The sequence below is a fragment of the Cynocephalus volans genome, chromosome 8, assembly GCF_027409185.1.
Source record: "Cynocephalus volans isolate mCynVol1 chromosome 8, mCynVol1.pri, whole genome shotgun sequence".
NCBI classification, from domain to species: domain Eukaryota; kingdom Metazoa; phylum Chordata; class Mammalia; order Dermoptera; family Cynocephalidae; genus Cynocephalus; species Cynocephalus volans.
In genome coordinates, this window is record NC_084467.1 from 116835271 (window position 1) to 116853731 (window position 18461).

At 34.5% G+C, this 18461-nt stretch overlaps 1 protein-coding gene across 1 annotated transcript in view; it reads left to right on the plus strand.

The window, feature by feature from the left end:
* The window catches only part of LOC134384336 (gamma-interferon-inducible protein 16-like), a 92288-nt gene that overhangs the window by 64032 nt on the left and 9795 nt on the right, over positions 1-18461 (plus strand). The window contains exons 11-13 of the mRNA XM_063105875.1: positions 16201-16485; positions 17415-17551; positions 18241-18408. Of these exons, the coding sequence (XP_062961945.1) occupies positions 16201-16485; positions 17415-17551; positions 18241-18408 (590 nt within the window). The remainder of the gene's footprint in view (positions 1-16200; positions 16486-17414; positions 17552-18240; positions 18409-18461) is intronic.

An 18461-nucleotide genomic window follows, 5' to 3' on the forward strand; every position in this document is an offset into this window, starting at 1 on the left:
GAACTACCATATGACCCAGCAATCCCACTACTGAGGATATATCCAGAGAGATACCTGAACTCCCATGTTTATTGCATTTTTATTTACAATAACCAAAATTTGGAACCAACCTAAATGTCCATCAATAGATAACTGAATAAGGAAATGTGGTATATATGCATAACAGAATACTATTCAGCCATAAAAAAGAATGAAATTCTACCATTTGCAGCAACATGGATGAGCCTGGAGAAAATTATCCTAAGTGAAACATCCCAGGTACAGAAAGAGAAATACTGCATGTTCTCACTCATAACCGGGAGCTGAATCCATAAATAAACAAATGAAACATAAAGAGAGACAGAGAAAGAGAGAGAGAAAGAAACAATAATCACAATAATACATTGAACTTTTAGAAAGAGAGAAAAGAAACATGGTTACTGGAGGTGGAAAAGGGGAGGGAGGGGGAGAGAGGGAGGCTAATGAGGAATTGGTTAATGGACACAAAGAGTGATTGTGTATTGTAAAGATGAACAATCTAACTATCCTGATCTGAACATCACACATTGTACACAATTATTGAAAATCAACATTGTACCCCACATCTATGTATAATAAATTATCTAAATATATATATACACACACACAACTAAAAAAAAAATAAAATATTTTTATTTTAAAAGATGCATTAAACTTATTTACATATATTAAGATGCATGATATGTTAGGCCTAGGTCTGTCATATTATTTAATGTCCTTCAGTATGTAGTCTACGGTTCTCTCTCTCAGACCATTATGCTAATACCTTAGCATAATAGTTTTAGTCCCCTCTTTCTTTAAGCAATATATTTCGTTTCTTACTATAAACAATAATAAAATTAACTTGTAACTTTTCTTCTCCCCTCCCTTTCCTCTTTTTCACTATCCAATATTGCTATTTGATAAATAGTATTATCTTTCTTAGTTGATCTTTGTCTTATTAAATGGTCTAAACTTCTACTACTTGACTTATCTACTCAATATGATATTCCTTTTCTCCTAAGCTCTCCTAAGAGATAATAAGGAACTTATTACACTTTAGACTTTCTTCCTCCTCCCCCCATTTATTTGTTAGTTATTTCCGCATTATTAGCATATATTACATTTATATACTGTTCTGTCACCTTTAGACCCACATTCTGGTCTTAATTCTATAGTAAGCATATATTCGATGATTGCCCTGATCTTTTTGCTGGGGTTGTCACAACTTTTTCTTGATTATCTGAAGCTCATCTTCTAGTAGATTCCCAGGGAAGTGCTCACGGAAACAATAATCCCTGAGTTTCATTATTTTCAAAACTCTTTGCTTGTATCCCTTGTGCTTTAAAGTAGAGATTGGCTGGTATAAAATCCTTGGCTCACTTTTATGTTTTTTTTTAGTTTATTGTAAATGTTCTTTTATTATTTACTGACATTAAAATGTTGCTATCAAAAAAAAAAAAAAAAAAAAAAAAAAAAAGTAGGTCTAGGAGTGACCTAGAAAGGAAATTTAGAGCTGTAAAGGAACTCAGCTGATTTCTTCTACAGGGCAGTTGCTTGCTTTGGTGCATTACAAGTAGTAACTGCCACCTGGCAACTTTTTCTAAGAACTACACTTTCTAGCTTGAGATAACATAAGAAAATGTAATACAACACAATCAGTCCCTTGTCTAAGGTGCTTTAGATACTATCTAACAGTTTATATCTGTGTAGAATTATGTGCTTATATCATCACTTATGTAGTCTCATTTAGCCTTCACAGAAATCACATGAGAAGCCATGTTATCCATGTTGTACATGCATTCACAAACAGTACATAAAATCTGCAATAATTTTTGCTGTTAGAGTTGAACTTAAAATCTTAAAATTGTTACACGTGAGGGATCTCATTTTGGGTAGTCCTTGGGCAATATTCTTTGTTGCCATTTTTAATGAGTTAACATAAAGCAAGTATGTATGAATAGTTCTTATGGCAAAACATCAAGTGTACTAAAGGCACATACTTCAGATGGAAACATTAAGTGATTATTAAATAATATAGGAAACAGTCATTATGCTGTGGGTAATTTATATTGTCATCAGTGGAAGGAAATAGAGATAAGAAAAAAAAATTAAAATTTGTAAGGAGAGGATCTGTGAATAGAAGACTCTCCTAAAGAATGATGATTGTCTGGGACCATAGCAGGCTGGGGACAAGAAGAGAAATAGCCAGACTTTGTGAAAGAATGAAGGTGCCTGATGTACTGGTTTATAAATTTTCAGCGCTATAATTTCTTTATATTATCTTCAAGCCTTGGATAAAATGTGAGAGCATTACATACGGTGTAAATGGTGCTTTGAGAAGTTAACGTCGAAGTCTTGTGTTCATGGTCACTGCAAGTAAACTGGAGATGAAGACGGGCGAAGTGAAAAGACTATGAAATAGTAGGTGATAGCCCTAAGAGCTGGAATAAGAGATGGCAGACAAACACTGGAATGGATTTGTGGAATTTGTAACAAACATTTTCAAGAAATGATTCTCAGTAAAAAGGGGCATAGGGACAGGTGCACTAAATTAGCACATTCCAAGAACATGTACTTGAGGTGTTGTCCTACTGATCTCAGGAAAGACCCAGACCTGACAGAGAAATGCACTGAGAAGGTGAAAAAACTTCCTCATTACCTTTCTCCTTCTCTTCCTGAAGACTTTTTTGCTAGGTACACATACTTCAACTTCTGGAAAATGCAAATGGGTCTTCATCACCACAGATTCCTCACCAGTGTTTTCAATCTGTCCTGTCTGCAATTTCTAGTTTGCCCATGGCAATCTTAAACTCATCTGGAAGAAAGAAAATAAACCTATCCGGTTCCTCAACAGTGATGTTATCCAGGCCCATTAATAACACTATTTCCTTGTATTTACTCTCCATGTCACTACTTTAAGATCAGCCAATAAGTCTGAAACAAATAAGAGTACATGACCAAAAGTGATTTTCTATTCAAAATAAAGCAAAATGAGTTATTAATATCTATTTAAAGAGGAACAAAATGTTTACAGTACAGTAAAGGAGATGTGAGGTGAAACATGAGTTATAATAACTTCTTAAGACTGTAGGTAGAAAAAATAATTTCTATTGGTGTACAGCCAGGAATCTATAATTAACAATAATTTACTGCATGTTATCAAAGGACAAGAAGATAACATCAAATATTCACATCACAAAGGAATGATTAAGTTTTACAATTGTGAATATGCTAATTACCCTGATTAGATCATCACATATTGTATACATGTATTGAAATATAACTCAGTACCCCAGAAATATATATAATCAATATGCTTCAATAAAAAAGTTAATAAAAGATGGTCACTACTACTGGGAAAGGACATCAATAGAGGTTATAAAATGCTTCTGTAGTTCTTAGAGCCATGATGCATTCTTCTGTTATTTTTAAAACATCTACTGAGGCATAACTAGCAAAAGACACAGTGCATATATTTCAAGCAGACAATTTAAAATTTTGGCAGGTGTATGCACTAGATGAAGTCCAATTTTTAAAGTTTTTCTTTCATGGGTCTTGTTTTTGAAATCGTATTTGAAAAATCTTTGCAAAACTCAATACTAGAAGATATTCTCTTATGTTTTCCTCTACAAATTCTATAGTTTGTGTTTTACATTTAAGTCTATGATCCATTTTGAGTTAATTTTGTATATGAAGCTAGATATAATGCAAGGTTCATTTTTGAGTGGACATATTTTTTTTCGTATGTATATGAATTTTTCCAACAACACATTAATACTATCCTTTCTTTACTTACCTGACTTTGCTTCTTCATCAAAAATCAGTTTTCTATGTAAGAGTGGGTTGATTTCTTTTTATTCTTTATTTTGTTTTATTGCTTTATTTCTCTATTTTTATGCCAATACTACTTTGAAAATTGATTGTCTTTGCATAATATCTAAAATAACACAAAACGTTAGAAATAATAATCATCAATGTTTCTGGATATAAGATCAATATACAAAAATTGCATTCCTTTATTTCACAAATGCACCAATAGAAAGAAAAAGATAAAAATTACAATTTTCAACCCCCCAAAACTGCAAAGCACTTAAGAATACCTGACAAAAGATATGCAAGAGGTTTAGAAAAAAAGTTATAAAACTTTATTAAAAACTTCATAATTAACAATAATTGATTGTATGTTCTCAAATAGCTAGGATAGGAGCTCAAATGCTCTCATTAAAAAGAAGTGATGCATTTTTGTGATGATGAATATGCTAATTACCCTCATTTGATCACCACACATTGTATATATTTACTGAAATGTAACTCTGTGCCCCATATATATGTACAATAAATATGTGTCAATTAAAAAATAAATTTTAAAACATAAGAAAATTGAAAAAAACAAATATGATATTTTGAATTTGTACACTCAATAACATGAATAGGACAACTCTTGTCAAATTAATCTATAAACTCCATGCAAAATCTCAAAGGCTGATTGTAACAAATCTACCACTATGGTGCAAGAGTTTGATAGTGGGGAGGTTATATGTGTATGGGAGAAGAGGTTTATGGAAACTCTGTATACTTTCCACTCAGTTTTGGTGTGAACCTAAAACTACTCTAAAAATAAAGATTATTAACTGTCTAAGGCATTTCTGTGGAATTTGTTGTGATAATCCTAAAATTTATATAAAAGAGTAAGGACAAAAATACCCAAGTCAAATTGATGTTGATTATTTAGGAAGCACTATCCCTTCTAGATATCAATACTTATCATAAATGCATAATAATTAAAGCAGTATGATAGTGGAGCAGAGAAAAATAATTAATATTGTGGAAATTTAACTGCAGATACATGAAAATATGGCATGCAACAGAAGTGGCATTACATCACAGAGAAAGGGTGGCCAGCCATAAAAAATGTTGGGACAACTGACAATCTGGAAGCATAATGATATCATGTGGATATTTATTTCACATGGTACAAAATAAAAAACAAGGTAGATTAAAGACCTAATGTGAGTAGTAACACCACTCAAAAAAAGCAATAGGACGATCTCATTACATTGAGGTAGGGGAGTGTGTCTTAAACAAGGCACAAAAAGTACAAGCCAGGGAGGGGAAAACTTTATTAAATCTGATCGCGTGCAAATTCTGCAATTTTTTTTTATGAACACTGCAAAATAAACAGTGATAATACACACCAAATGCTGGAAGAAAATATCTGCAATGTTTATAACTCAGAGAAGGTTTGTTTTCAAAATGCATAGAGAACCACGTATTCTATATTTGGTGGGATTTTTTATTATTATTTTATTTTGTCGATATACAATGTGGTTGATTATTATGGCCAATTACCAAAACCTCCCTCCCTCTTCCTTCTCCCCCTTCCCCCCCAACAATGTCCTTTCTGCTTGCTTGTCGTATCAACTTCAAGGAATTGTAATTGTGCCCAAATGTCCATCATCGGATGAGCGGATACGGAAAATGTGGTATATTTACACCATGGAATACTACTCAGCTATAAAAACGAATGAAATACTGCCATTCGCAATGACATGGATGAACCTTGAGAGAATTATATTAAGTGAAACAAGTCAGGCACAGAAAGAGAAATACCACATGTTCTCACTTATTGGTGGGAACTAAAAATAAATAAATAAATTCACACACACACACACACACACACACACACAAAAACGGGGGGGGGAAGACATAACAATCACGTATTCTATATTTGAAAAGTCCATTTGAAAAATGGGCAAATGATATAAATAATCACTTTAACCCAAATGTCCATCCAGTACACATATGATCAGATGCTCAACATTACCAGTAATTAGTTACTTCCAGAGCAGCAACACATGTGGTAAAGGACATAAGCTAAAAACAGCACTAGATGTTTATGAGCTGAAAATAACTGATTGTAACTTTTAGAAGAGCTCGAATACCCCCATTAGTAGAGTCAGTGTTAATAAACTCTGAATAATTACTTTTAATATGGCATTATTTTTGTTTCTGTAGGTGAGTGAGGGCTGAAGAAACTTTACTTATACATGCAGAGTTTATAAGTTAAAAGTAAAACTATTATCAGAACATTTTCAAAATAAGGAATACATTTGAATACTTGGAATGATAAAGTCTCCTGAATGTCCCAGTCTTGCTGGTGAAAGAAAAGAAGGAAACTTACATTTCTTAAGCACCTACTGTATGCTAAACAATCAACTCAGCATTATTTCCTACTTGTCTATAAAAATGTAATCTTCCTATAACCTTTTCTGTGAAATTTTGTTTTTATCATATGAATGTAAAATTTGCATTTTACTCCTTTTTTTTTTTTAAGATAATGGTAAAGTTTTTATTTAAATATGCTCATTCTGAACAGTTCTCAACAAGCAGTTTTAAAATGCAGTATTTTATTTATTAACATTAAATGCATTAAAACAACTCAAACAGCCTTACAAACTATAAATACATAATTAGGCATCCTTTAACACTGTGTCTCTCCTTATTATATGTTTACTTAATATTTTAAAATATGTGTTATAGGGTAAAATTTATAAACAAAGAGAAAGCACTTAAATCTATGTGATGTCTTCATGAACCCAGGGATGCACACACGGTAGTTAGACAAGCTGACTACTAGATAGCATCTAATGTTAACAAGGTGTTTTCACATAATGCCTCGAAGATGAAAAGGAAAGAAGACATTCAGTGTGCATGTAATTATATCTAAATGGCGATGTTAATTTCTACCTCTGGGTTATAAGTACACATCATGCTGTTCCTGACACATGACAGTTGCCATTTATTATATCTCCCAATTATTACATTTAATTATCTAAGACTGCACAGCTAGTACAAGGCAATAACAAGGGCTGAACTAAAGACTTCTGAATCCAGGCCTTCTACTCTTTCTTTTGCCAACTGCCTTGTTATTGTACAGAGAGTGTGAAGATATTCCCTATTTAAAAAAAAAAAAGAAAATTCCAAGACTGGTGCTATTGGCTGTGATTTGGAAGACACCAACCCCCAAATATTCAGACTTTTTATAATTAAAGTATTAGCAATTATTTTTTTCTTTGTTCAGTAATTTATTTCTTTTCACCCAGCATTACACAGGTTACTCCCTCACTCTATTTAGATTTCTGCTCAATTGTCCCCTTCTAAGCTCAACTTCATCTGGGCATGACCCTATTATTCTTTATTAACTTACACCATTTACATTTCTTCATAGTACTTATCTACTTGACATTATAGGATATATGCTATTGCTACTTGTATATTTTTAATTGTCAGTCTCTACTGAAATAGAAGTGCCTCATGGGCAAGAACGTTGTCTGCTGTTCATTGCTGTATTCCACCACCTAGAATAGCATCTAGCACACATAGGAATTCAATAAGCATTTGTTGACTAAATATTTGTTGAATCCCCTCTCTAGGCTTCCTGGTGTAAACATTCATCTCCACTTACTAAGTTCTATTAATCTAGTTGGTTTGATTAATCAAGGTTCAGAGTTAACTTGAGCATGAGTAAATCTCTTTAGATAGAGTAAATATCCTCACTATACATTCTCTAAGAGAGATTTCCAAACGAGAAATAGCATAGATGAAAAAATAGAACAAAGCACTGTAATCAAATCACAGTCCCACCTGTAGAATAATTTCAAAACAGAGAAAGATTGAGAAGCCTTTTTAAAATACAAAATATTATGCCAAATATATAATACTAAATGTAATCAAGGTAGGAAACTTAGCAGTTTGTGTGAACTTTCAAAGTAAACTGATACCAAACCATGTAATTTATTTCAATGTTTCTGCTATTACTTATTTTTTACCATAATTTAATTGTTGAACACAATATTAAATTAGGCTATGGGAGTATTTTTATTCTATCTTTGTCATAATATTTTCCAATTACAAAATTATACAACATTTAAATTACTGTCATAAGGCTAAGAAGCAATAACTAGACATATTACAAACCCATGCAGGAGCTCAATATTCATTCGATAAATAATCCCTTCTCTGCTTTGCTAACTGGTGAGACTAGACACCATGAGACTAGACACCATGGGTGAAATGACTAAATCAGTTTCTGGCTCTATTAGCCTGAGGAGCAGTTAGCCATTTGTCATTGTCTGGGAAACACGTGAGACCAAGGTACAGGTAATAGGCATTCGCTCCACTAACTTTCTAACATCTTGTATGTCCATAATTCTATATTTTTATGTTCGTTTGTTTTTACTTTTTGACACCCATTAGCTGTAATCTCAACATTTGAGATTACAAGAATGTTTATTTGGGTGCATAGGGCATTCTTCCCTTTGAACCAAGATTCATAAGCCCCAAATCTAAAACTGAAAAGGAAATAAAATTCAAACACCACTTTTTTATTGTTATGGAATGAACTTGGCAAGGAAACTTCAGATGCTTGGAGAGTTGAAGAGTCAGGAAGTTTTTTATGCTCGTGGGACGCAGGTGAACTCTTGTTATAAATCCTGGGACCCTGAGTGCAGGGACGGTTGCAGTTTTATACTTTTCTTAGGCAGGCATGCAAGCTTTCTTATTGGCCTTGCCTGTATCTAGGCAGGGTTACACAGACTGGGGACTTGAATAAGCAGCTGTACAGAAGCAGGAAGTGCAGTCAGGGTTGCACAAGTTACATCAACTAAGGACTTGAGCAAGCAGCTGTACAGAAGCAAGATGTGTGGTTACCCTGCTGGGGTCTCAGCTAAAATTTTCATTCAGACCCCCCAACATTCCCCCCTTTGATGCTCCTTCTACAGTTTGGAGTGAGCATCATCACGTGTGTGCTCATTTTCTCTTCTCAATATGTCAATGGTAAAAATCAAGCAAAACATTAAGAAATCTATCTTCTAACTCATTTTTCCCTTCTTACTGAATAAATCTGAGTAAATTGTACATGTTACAAAATGGGGACATGTACAAGAACCCCCAAAACTAGATGTTTAAAATGGGGACCTCTCGATTGCCCAGAGTAAAGAATCTTATCTCCAATTTTTGTGTAAAACAATATTTAGGGGAAATTTTAAGTCCTGAAATATAGCAGACTAAAGGATTTATCAATCTATTAAGGATCCTCAAAGTTCCTGGAGAATGGTTTATTTTAGATGAAATTAGCAAACATGGTATGAAAATAGCAGAGAGGTAAGCACTATGGTTTGAATGTTTTGTCTTTCCAAAACCCCATTAAAACATAATCCTTAATGAAACAGTTGAGAGGTGTAGCCTCATGGGAGGTGTTTAGGTCACAAGGGCTTTGCCCTCATGAATGAATTAATGCTACTATAAAAGGGCTTCTGGGAGTGAATTTGCTCTGATTACTCTTTTGTTATGTGAGAGCATAGCAAGAAGTCTTTCCCAGATGAATTCATAACCAGAAACCTTTCCATAATGAAAGTCCTGGGAAAAGACACTTGATTAAATATTTGAGTAGGAGATATTAACAATCCTATACATACTCTTTTAGAAATGCCAATATTACTTTCATAGCAACATAAATATACATATATTTCACATATATACACATACATATATATTGCACACACAAAAAAGGCCAATTTTCTCATAAAATATATGTAAAATGTTTTTTAATATCTTGAAAATTAAACATATCAATGTGTAATAAATGGTGATGTATTATAAAAAACTTTGTTTTATCTCAGGAATATAAGATTGGTTCATTGTTTAAAACTCAATCACCCTTTTTACTTCCCTGAGAAGGAGAAACATATTTCTTTAAGAAGGCAAAAGGAGGAGGCACCTTGTTCAGGTGGCTGATGACTCCATGAATGCATAAATCAATTGGCTAGCTCAGGTTCTCATACTACTAGGCTTTGTTCTGGACCTTACGGGTAAAGAGTTGGAGAAGGGTTTTAACATTCTCCATTGTTATTTTCTTCTCTGAGAACACAAACCATATCAACAAGCCTTTATCCATAGGTCTAAAACCTACTTTAAATGGTCTGACTATGATTTATTGGTGTGCTTGCTCTTCCATTTACTCTTGCTTTTCTCCTTAGATGCCTCCTGCTGTCTGCTAGATTGATGGCTTGGGTAAAAATTGACAAACTTCTTCTGTGAAGAGCAAGATAGTAACATTTTCAAGCTAGTCAGCAATGGACTCTCCTGCAACTAGTCAACTTCACAGTTGCACCATGAAGTAGACATTGACAATGCATAAATGAATAAGCATAGCTATGTTCCAGTAAAACTTTATTTGCAAAAGCATGTGGTGTGTTAGTTTTAGTCCAAGGCTGTTATTTGACCACATCTTGCTTAGACCATTAATCTGGTGGAGACTTTTCCTGAGGACTTTGAATAACCATGTGAGTTAGTACTTTAGATGATAAAAAGTTGTGCAGGTTTATCCAGACATTTCCCCCTGTATCAGGAGTTCTTGTATGTTGCACGAGTGAGCTTTCTCTGTGAAGGTACAAATCACCAATTGTTTGATCACCGCCTAAGAGGAAAAATGCATATTTTTTTAACATTTCTTTTCTTTATCTGTTTGAATTCCAGCTTCACAGTATGGATTATGAAGCATTGTTCTGAATTGCTTTTATTGGCGACCGCAAAATGTGTATTGTATGCTGGAGTTCCAACTGAGAACATTACTCCTCATGAATTGATTACAAGAAAAAGGGCAGGAAAATGTTCTAAATAATGGTCATTCCTGCCAGGTGTCCTCTATCCTCTGATTTCTGAATTAGGGCCCTTTCTGACCTCTCCAATACCCTTTTCTACCCATTACCTTAAGACGAGCTCAATGAATTCGTGTAAACAGCAACTGAAAACCTGTAAGCAGACCCATGAACACCCCCAGGTGTTTGTGGCCATCACTTCAGATATTCTTTCCTTTTTTTTTTTTTACTTACTCCTGCTTTGGTGAAGTTATTTAGATGATTTCAGACCCAGACTTCAACCATCCTCTCCATGACCCTACTTTGGATTAAGACAATTAGCTTTCTTCTTCTCTGAAGATGGCCTCATATCATTTGTCTGTATTAGTGTCTCTGGGGACCCTTTTCCAGTCACGCCCACATCCTTCTTGCAGATTAGCTAGTGCATTATCACACCACCATCTGCTGGCTGGTGCCATTTATTTGACATCGTGGGGTTACAGCACTCTGGAGGGCATCCACTGTCCTTGAAAGGAAAAAACCCTGCAGAATGAGGGTTTAATAGACCCCCTACCTTACCAAAAGTTCAGTGGTATTCCAGAATTTTCAAGGTTTCAATGTTGTCATAATATAAGCCCACTACTCACTGTGTTTACCCACAAATAATTCAGAAAGTATGAGTAATAATGAATTTAATCATTCAGGTAAAGCAGCCTAGTCATAGTCAAGAAGGCAGCTAGTGTCAAACTCTTTTCTGAATATTTACAGAAGGATCAACATATTCATAATGGCATTCTGCCTCTGGAAAGCCCCCGGTTTGTCAACTATTAATAACTGGGTGAATACTTCAGGAAATATTTAAACAAATCATGTTACATCTCTGGCATTCCCCCATGCAGGAAATGCAGTCAAGTACTGGTAATGACAGATGACTCTACAAAGATTTCCTCCTGCCACTGCCACTCTGTAAACAGGAAAGGAGGGAGAAGCGGCTGGGCGACTCACTTTACTTCTCTTGTATTTAAGTGTAATTTAAGGGAATATAGCTTTCTAATGGCCTGCATGTCAGTCTGCTGGACAACAATGTTCTACTGCTGGAACTCTTCTCATCTATTGATATTTGTAAGAAAAGAACTTAAAGTGTAACTCTGCTGTAATATTACATTTTGATTGAGACACTTTCAGGAAGGAAACTGTTCATTTTCTCTAACAGAATCGAAAGCTAAGAGCCTTGATGGGAGGAGTCTCCACACTGTTTTCTAACTCCACTCCCCGGGGAAAGCACGGTAGAAGACAGCCAGCACTAGTCCAAGTTATTAAGTGACTCCAACCAGTGCTATTTTTTCTTGTAATCTTTGGAAATACTTCATTTTCTTAGAATTTCATGAGATTATAACATCCTGCAGTTCACTTCCTAAGAGCTTTACTGATTTATCTTCCTATTCAAACAAAGCAAGTATTGATTCCTGCATTTCTGAAGATCTCGATATCTGGGTTACTGTGGAAGAAAGTTTCAGTGAGGTGAGTCCTTTTGGTCTTTTTTGTTGAGAAGATCCAGATACCTCCTTGAAATCCACAAGATACAAAAGGAAAATCGGTATCGGTTCTGGGTGGTGGGGGGAGGGGAGTAGGACTGGTATCAACTGTATACAAAAAAAAGTGAAAGCTGCAGTTGTTTGATTCTAATTTTTCACTTAGGAAGATAATAAGCATCTTTTATTCTATCATAACTGATACCTGAGGAAAGGGAAATGCATTTTGGTCATTGTAGATTTTAAAATAAATTCTCTGAGTATGTGTAGACATAAGTTGATATTTATAAGAGAGTTTTGGTTCTCTTGGGAAAAGGCGTATAGGAAACTCGAATAGCTGTGGTGGGACTTGGGTAAAACACAAGATAGTGGTATAAAAAAGTCTCATGAAATAATATTAAGTAAAAAATACATATGGGCAAAAAGCTGTATTATACGTATTTTCCCAATTTTACAAAGCATGAGAACAAACACACATACATAGTAGAAACATTTTTACAAACACAGTTATTCAAATACACGGTATCTTCATATTTTCATAAGTATGTTTAACTTTAACTTTGGCTCCATTCTACACCAGATGTTAGAGGCAGTATTTCAGTTATTTGGGGATTACCATCTGCCATCCTGAAACTTATTGATTTTTTTCCCCCCCGGTGGCAAGATTTAGGCAGGTGAGTCAAGTAGAAATAGATTTCTATTCGCTACTTTTAGAATTTTTAAAGACTTTCTGAATAGCATGGTACATTAATTCGTGTGCGTTGAATAAATGTGTTAACTTAAATATTGTTTTCAGGATTTTATGTATGGTAGATACACCTTGTTAATTAAGCTTATCTACTATGTTGCTCAAATTTCCTAAATCTTTCCAGATTCTTTTACCTTGTTCATTTAGTAATTAAAGATATACTGAAATCTCCTACCATAAAATTGTATTTTTTCCTCATAATTCTCTCAAATTCATATATTATACACACACACATGTATAATGCATATTATGTATATATGTGATTATGTGTACATGTATATATATGTATATATATGTATATAAAAAACTGTGTATGCGTGTGTATATATGGAGAGGAATAAACTACATAATACTACTTATAGTACTATGAAAGACTATAAAGTAATAATAAATAACACATAGTTATTATTGTTAGATAATATATAATTTAAAATGTTGTATCTTCCTAGGGGTTGAACTTTTTATCATGTGGTTTCTAATAATAGTTTTTGTCGTAAGGTCTATTTAAAGCTACACTAATATAGATCAACTGGCTTTCTTTTGTTTACTCTGCATTATAATGTTTTTAAAATTTTTCCACCTTTACATAATCTGTTAACAACATATAGATAGATTTTTTAAAATCAAATTTGACGAAAGTTGTCACCTAACTGGTTATGACTATTATGTATATGCTGATAATTAATACTCCATGTTACAAAATCAAGTATTAACATGTAACACTTCTATATTTTCCTCCATGTCTTTCCTTTTTTAACTTATACTTCTATCTTATCCTTTAAAGCAAATACATTAGTGAACTGTCATATTCATTTTTTTCCCTCCTTCCACCATGTTATATACTTCCTGTTTTCTCTTCAATTGGGGCTTTATCTTTAAGACGTAGGCACGCTTAAGTTCATTTTTCACTTCTTACCTTTTGGGTTGCAGTATTTAAGTTTATTTATTGCTTTCTTCTTGGATATTGCTTCCAATAGATGTTTTTGTGTGGATCTTTGTCTTGCAAAACTACCGATTTAAGGTAGTAACACAAAAAAAGTATCATAAAATAATATTAAGCAAAAATCTCATCTGGATTTGTGATCCAAATATAGTATATTGGATATAATATAATCTTATATTAAAATATGTATTATATTATAATATTATATAATTTCCCCCAATTGTAAAAACATGAGAATAAACTTATTCACATAGCTGAAAATGTCTTAGTTTCACGAACACAATTATTCATATACATGATGTCTCAATATTTTCATAAGTATGTTAAACTTTTATTTTAGCTCCATTCTACACCAGGCATTAGAGGCAGAATTTCCTTACTTTAGTTCCATACTACATTAGGCATTAGAGACAGAATACTGAGGTCTTGAATGTCAAAGAATAGTTAGTGAGGCTCTCTGTTTAAGTATCTTTTTGTTCAGTTTAAAACTCTAGTTGCTAAACTATTTTATTACTTCAAAACAGCTTGAGATCACCTCTTCTGTATCCTTGGGGTTAGATATGTTTTGAAGTTCAGAATTTGGAGCCTTCAGAAAGACTATGTAATGTGTATATTCTAAGTACTATATTACTAGAAACCCCACTGGGATCTGGATAATTACTTCAAAACTGAAAGCACTAATATTTCAGCAACGAAATATACGAATGTTCACATTTAAGTGGAATGAATGAAGATTATGCATAGCCATCCTGCCACCTCACATCTGGTTTAATTTTGCAAATAAATTGTGTTAACACTGACGAAACAAATCAAAACTCTCCATTTTTAAAACTTTTTGAGCTTTGCAATAGATAAGGGATTTTGGACAAGTATTATGTAAAAATTACTCCATTGCCCTGCTGTGGGCAGTTTTGCTATTAATAATCAGTTTCAATCTGATTATTGGATCTTTGTAGGTGAGCTGTTATTTATTTCTGGAGGCTTACAGAGTATGCTTTTTTTTTTTTTTTTTTTTTTAATATTCCTCAGTTTCACTATAGTGTGTCTAGTGTGAATTTTTTCTTCAACTTATGGGCTTTTTCAGTCCGAGGATTCCCATGTTCTCTCTAAAAGAAAGCAATTGACAGCCTCAGGAATTCGAATATGCTGATTATCCAGAAGGTACACCAAAAGCTACACAAATATATGGTTCCTAAACTAGAAAAATTTATAATTTTAAACAGAAAATTGGAATCCATATCATGCACTGAGTGTCATCAAGGAAGCTCACAAAGTGCTAAAGAGATCCACAGGAGTGACCCTCAGACCATATAGGGACTCTGGAAGCTTCCAGAAGACAAAGCCTCAGTTGAGTTTTAAAAGTTATATGGGAGATAGTCAGAGAAAGAATGTGGAAATGACTTTCCAGGCAGTGTGAAGGGAATTCAGAAAAGTCAGAAAACATAGAAAGTCAAGGTGTGTTTTGTATTTCTGAAGGAGCATATAAGAAATACAAAAGTAATAGATGTTTTAAAAAATGCCAATTATTCAAGGCCTTCCAAGATATTTAAAGAAGAAAGACATTTTTTAAAAAGAAAATGGGGTGACTGAAGAATATCAGTGAGATAGAAATGTGGCTTATAGAGAGAAAACTGGCTTTCTGAACAGAACTGGTTAGAGAGATCAAGTCTGAAAGGAGAAAAGTCAAGCCACTACTGAAACAAATCTAGCCAATAAATGCTGTGACCCTGTGCTAGAGAGTGGTAGATGTTCAGCAAAGTGACAGTAATACGGGCACAGAGGACATAGAGAACATGGTCTAACACCAAGATGCTAATGAGAGCTGATTAGGGAAGAGTCAAGTGGACTAGGGTTAGTATCCGAGCATGGAGCTATTGTGCTGTGGAAAGTTATTCATGTGTAAGGTGAGAGTCTGCAGCCCATTTTACACATAAGCCACTTGCGTCAGAGTGGGTGTGGGAAGAGCTCTGCACCCACAGGTACACATTGGGGAATAGGCTCCAGTCCCAGCAAAGGATGGGAGGAGGAGCCAGGGACTTTGACACTACACAGCTCACACTCTAAACACTGCAACAGCTGCTTGTTTCCAGACATCTTTCCACCACACCCACCATGATACAACTCAACTATCATCACTAAAAAGGAAGAATTTCTTAGAAGTTCCTAATGTGGCAGTTCATGACCCATTTTCCATAGTAACACGTCTGGTAATTTAGTCTTCTTTTCATACACACAGCAGTGAACAACACCCTGACGTGGCCACTCACTCACATAGGCAAAACCAGTCCTTTAAATTCTCTGAATAAATGTGTAATACTGTGTGTCCTTGTTCTTTCGTAGGCTCACCCATATCTTTAAAGATGTTGAAAGAATACAAGAAAATTGTCCTGCTGAAAGGATTAGAGTGCCTCGATGAATATAATTTTCGCATGTTTAAGTCTTTACTGGTCCATGATTTACAACTGACTAGAAAAATGCAGGATGAATATGACAAAATTATGATTGCTGACTTGATGGAAGAAACGTTCCGAGTTGATGCCGGTCTGAACAAACTAATAGAATTTCTCAAAGACATACCACAACTTAGAAACCTTGCTAAAAAACTTCAAAGAGAGAAGTTAAAAGGTAATAGAGACTGACTCCCACTCTCTCTGCATCCTCCTGAGTCTTGAGTAGAGCCTTGACTTGGTCAAAGTTGACACATCCCTTTTCCAGTTTAATCTCAGTAGCCATGACAATAGTGGTACATCAGATGTCAACAAGTAGACTACTTAGAGAACTTATTTTCTCTGGAGAGATCTGATGTATTTTGGAGGGTGTATTCTGGTGGCAGGGGTAAAGAAAAAAAGCATAAGAATTGGTGAGAGAGACTGGGGTTCCCATACATTAGAAAGATTTTAAAAATGACAAAATAAAATTAGAAAAAATTGTGCATTGAAAAAGTATTTAAACCAATAATATTACTGCTCTACTAGGATAATTTTTCTGGTAACAAATATGAAGTAGTACTTAAATAAAAACCTGCCTCTCTGAGATGTGAAGAACTTGTGGCTTGTAAAATCTAGTTAAAATACACACACACACACACACACACACACACACACACATTTAAGAGGTCAAAGTCCAATATCACCACTTTATCACATAACAAATCATATCATATTTTCTTTCTCTAGTTTCTGTAATTTGGGCAGATCTTTTACAGAAGATGACCCACCACCAGCATCATGAAAACTTCAGATTCTTAAATTAACAACACACTATAAAAGGATTGGAAAAGGATTTGACTGAGATCCATGGAAGTCCACAGGATGAGAAATATGTGCTAATTGCACAAGGAAAGAGTAAAGAAAGCACTGAGGAGCATTTGACAGTGCCTGTGCTTGTGTTGTGACTATTGCTCACCTTGCAGCCAGTCTGGGCTAATGCAGTAGAGGTAGATATGGACATACATAGACCTGCAAGCAGGAGCTGAGAGTATATAGTATTGAAAGTGCTTCAGTTGTCTTAGACCAGCTGTTCTGGGTTTAATGTGTTTTCTTTTACTGTATCAGTTACAAGGAAATTCAAAGTGGAAGGAACAACTACAGTGAAAAAAAGCAAGCAGGATAAACCCAGAACTGCCAAATCTGTATCCACCACAAATAAAGCCTTGGAACCTGAGTCAATCAAGGAAACATCTGTGTTGAAAGTAGGTTGGCTAAGATCCCACTGACAAAGCTTCTACTATGGCTCTTCCAACTTACTCCCTTATTATGATCACTTAGTTCTTTATTCATTCCAGGGACCTAGTGAAAATTAAGTTCAGATTCAGCAAATTAAGAGTTTCTATTAACCCATTTTGTTTTAGAACTACTTCACACTTTAACTTACGTAATATAATTCCCTATGATGGAAATATGAAATCATCATAACTCTCTTAGATATGTGCCATAATGGAAGTCAGTTTAAAGAAATGGCTTGCCAAATCTTATTCAAAGAGACTAAGTTCAAACTTGGATTTTCTAAATCTAAATCTACTACTCTTCCCATCACCACAGAGATGAATAAAGAAGTGGCATGTCTAAAATTTCTTCTCCTATTTGTATAAAACAGTCATACAAGCGTACTTCAAAAAGTTTGTGGAAAAATAAAATTGAAAGAAACAGTTAATCTTTCCCTGAACTTTTTGAAGACCCCTCATGTATGCCCACTGCTTACCTTCTGGCCATGTCTTCAGAGGATGGACTATTACTACCTGCAGTTCTGAAGGACATAACTGTTAGTGTAATTAGAATCCAGAAATGAGAAGTCAGTTTACTTAGTATTAAAGATGTGGTTCATCTAATATTAGAAACCATTAACCAGAAAAAAAAGAGGGGGAAACCCCTTTTTTTTCAGAAAAAGAAAAATAAAACCTCAAAAACTGATGACTCCAAGAGGCCACAGCCAGCCAAGAAGAAGAGTCAGTTTCCAGAACCTTCAGCAGCCAGCACACAGCAAACTGAGGGCTGTTCGCAGACTCCTCACATGCCTGCACCAACACCATCCGGCAATTCTTCAACCAAGGTGCCATCTTCCTGTTCCCAGTACTTGTCCTCCCTACAACATATTACAAGTAT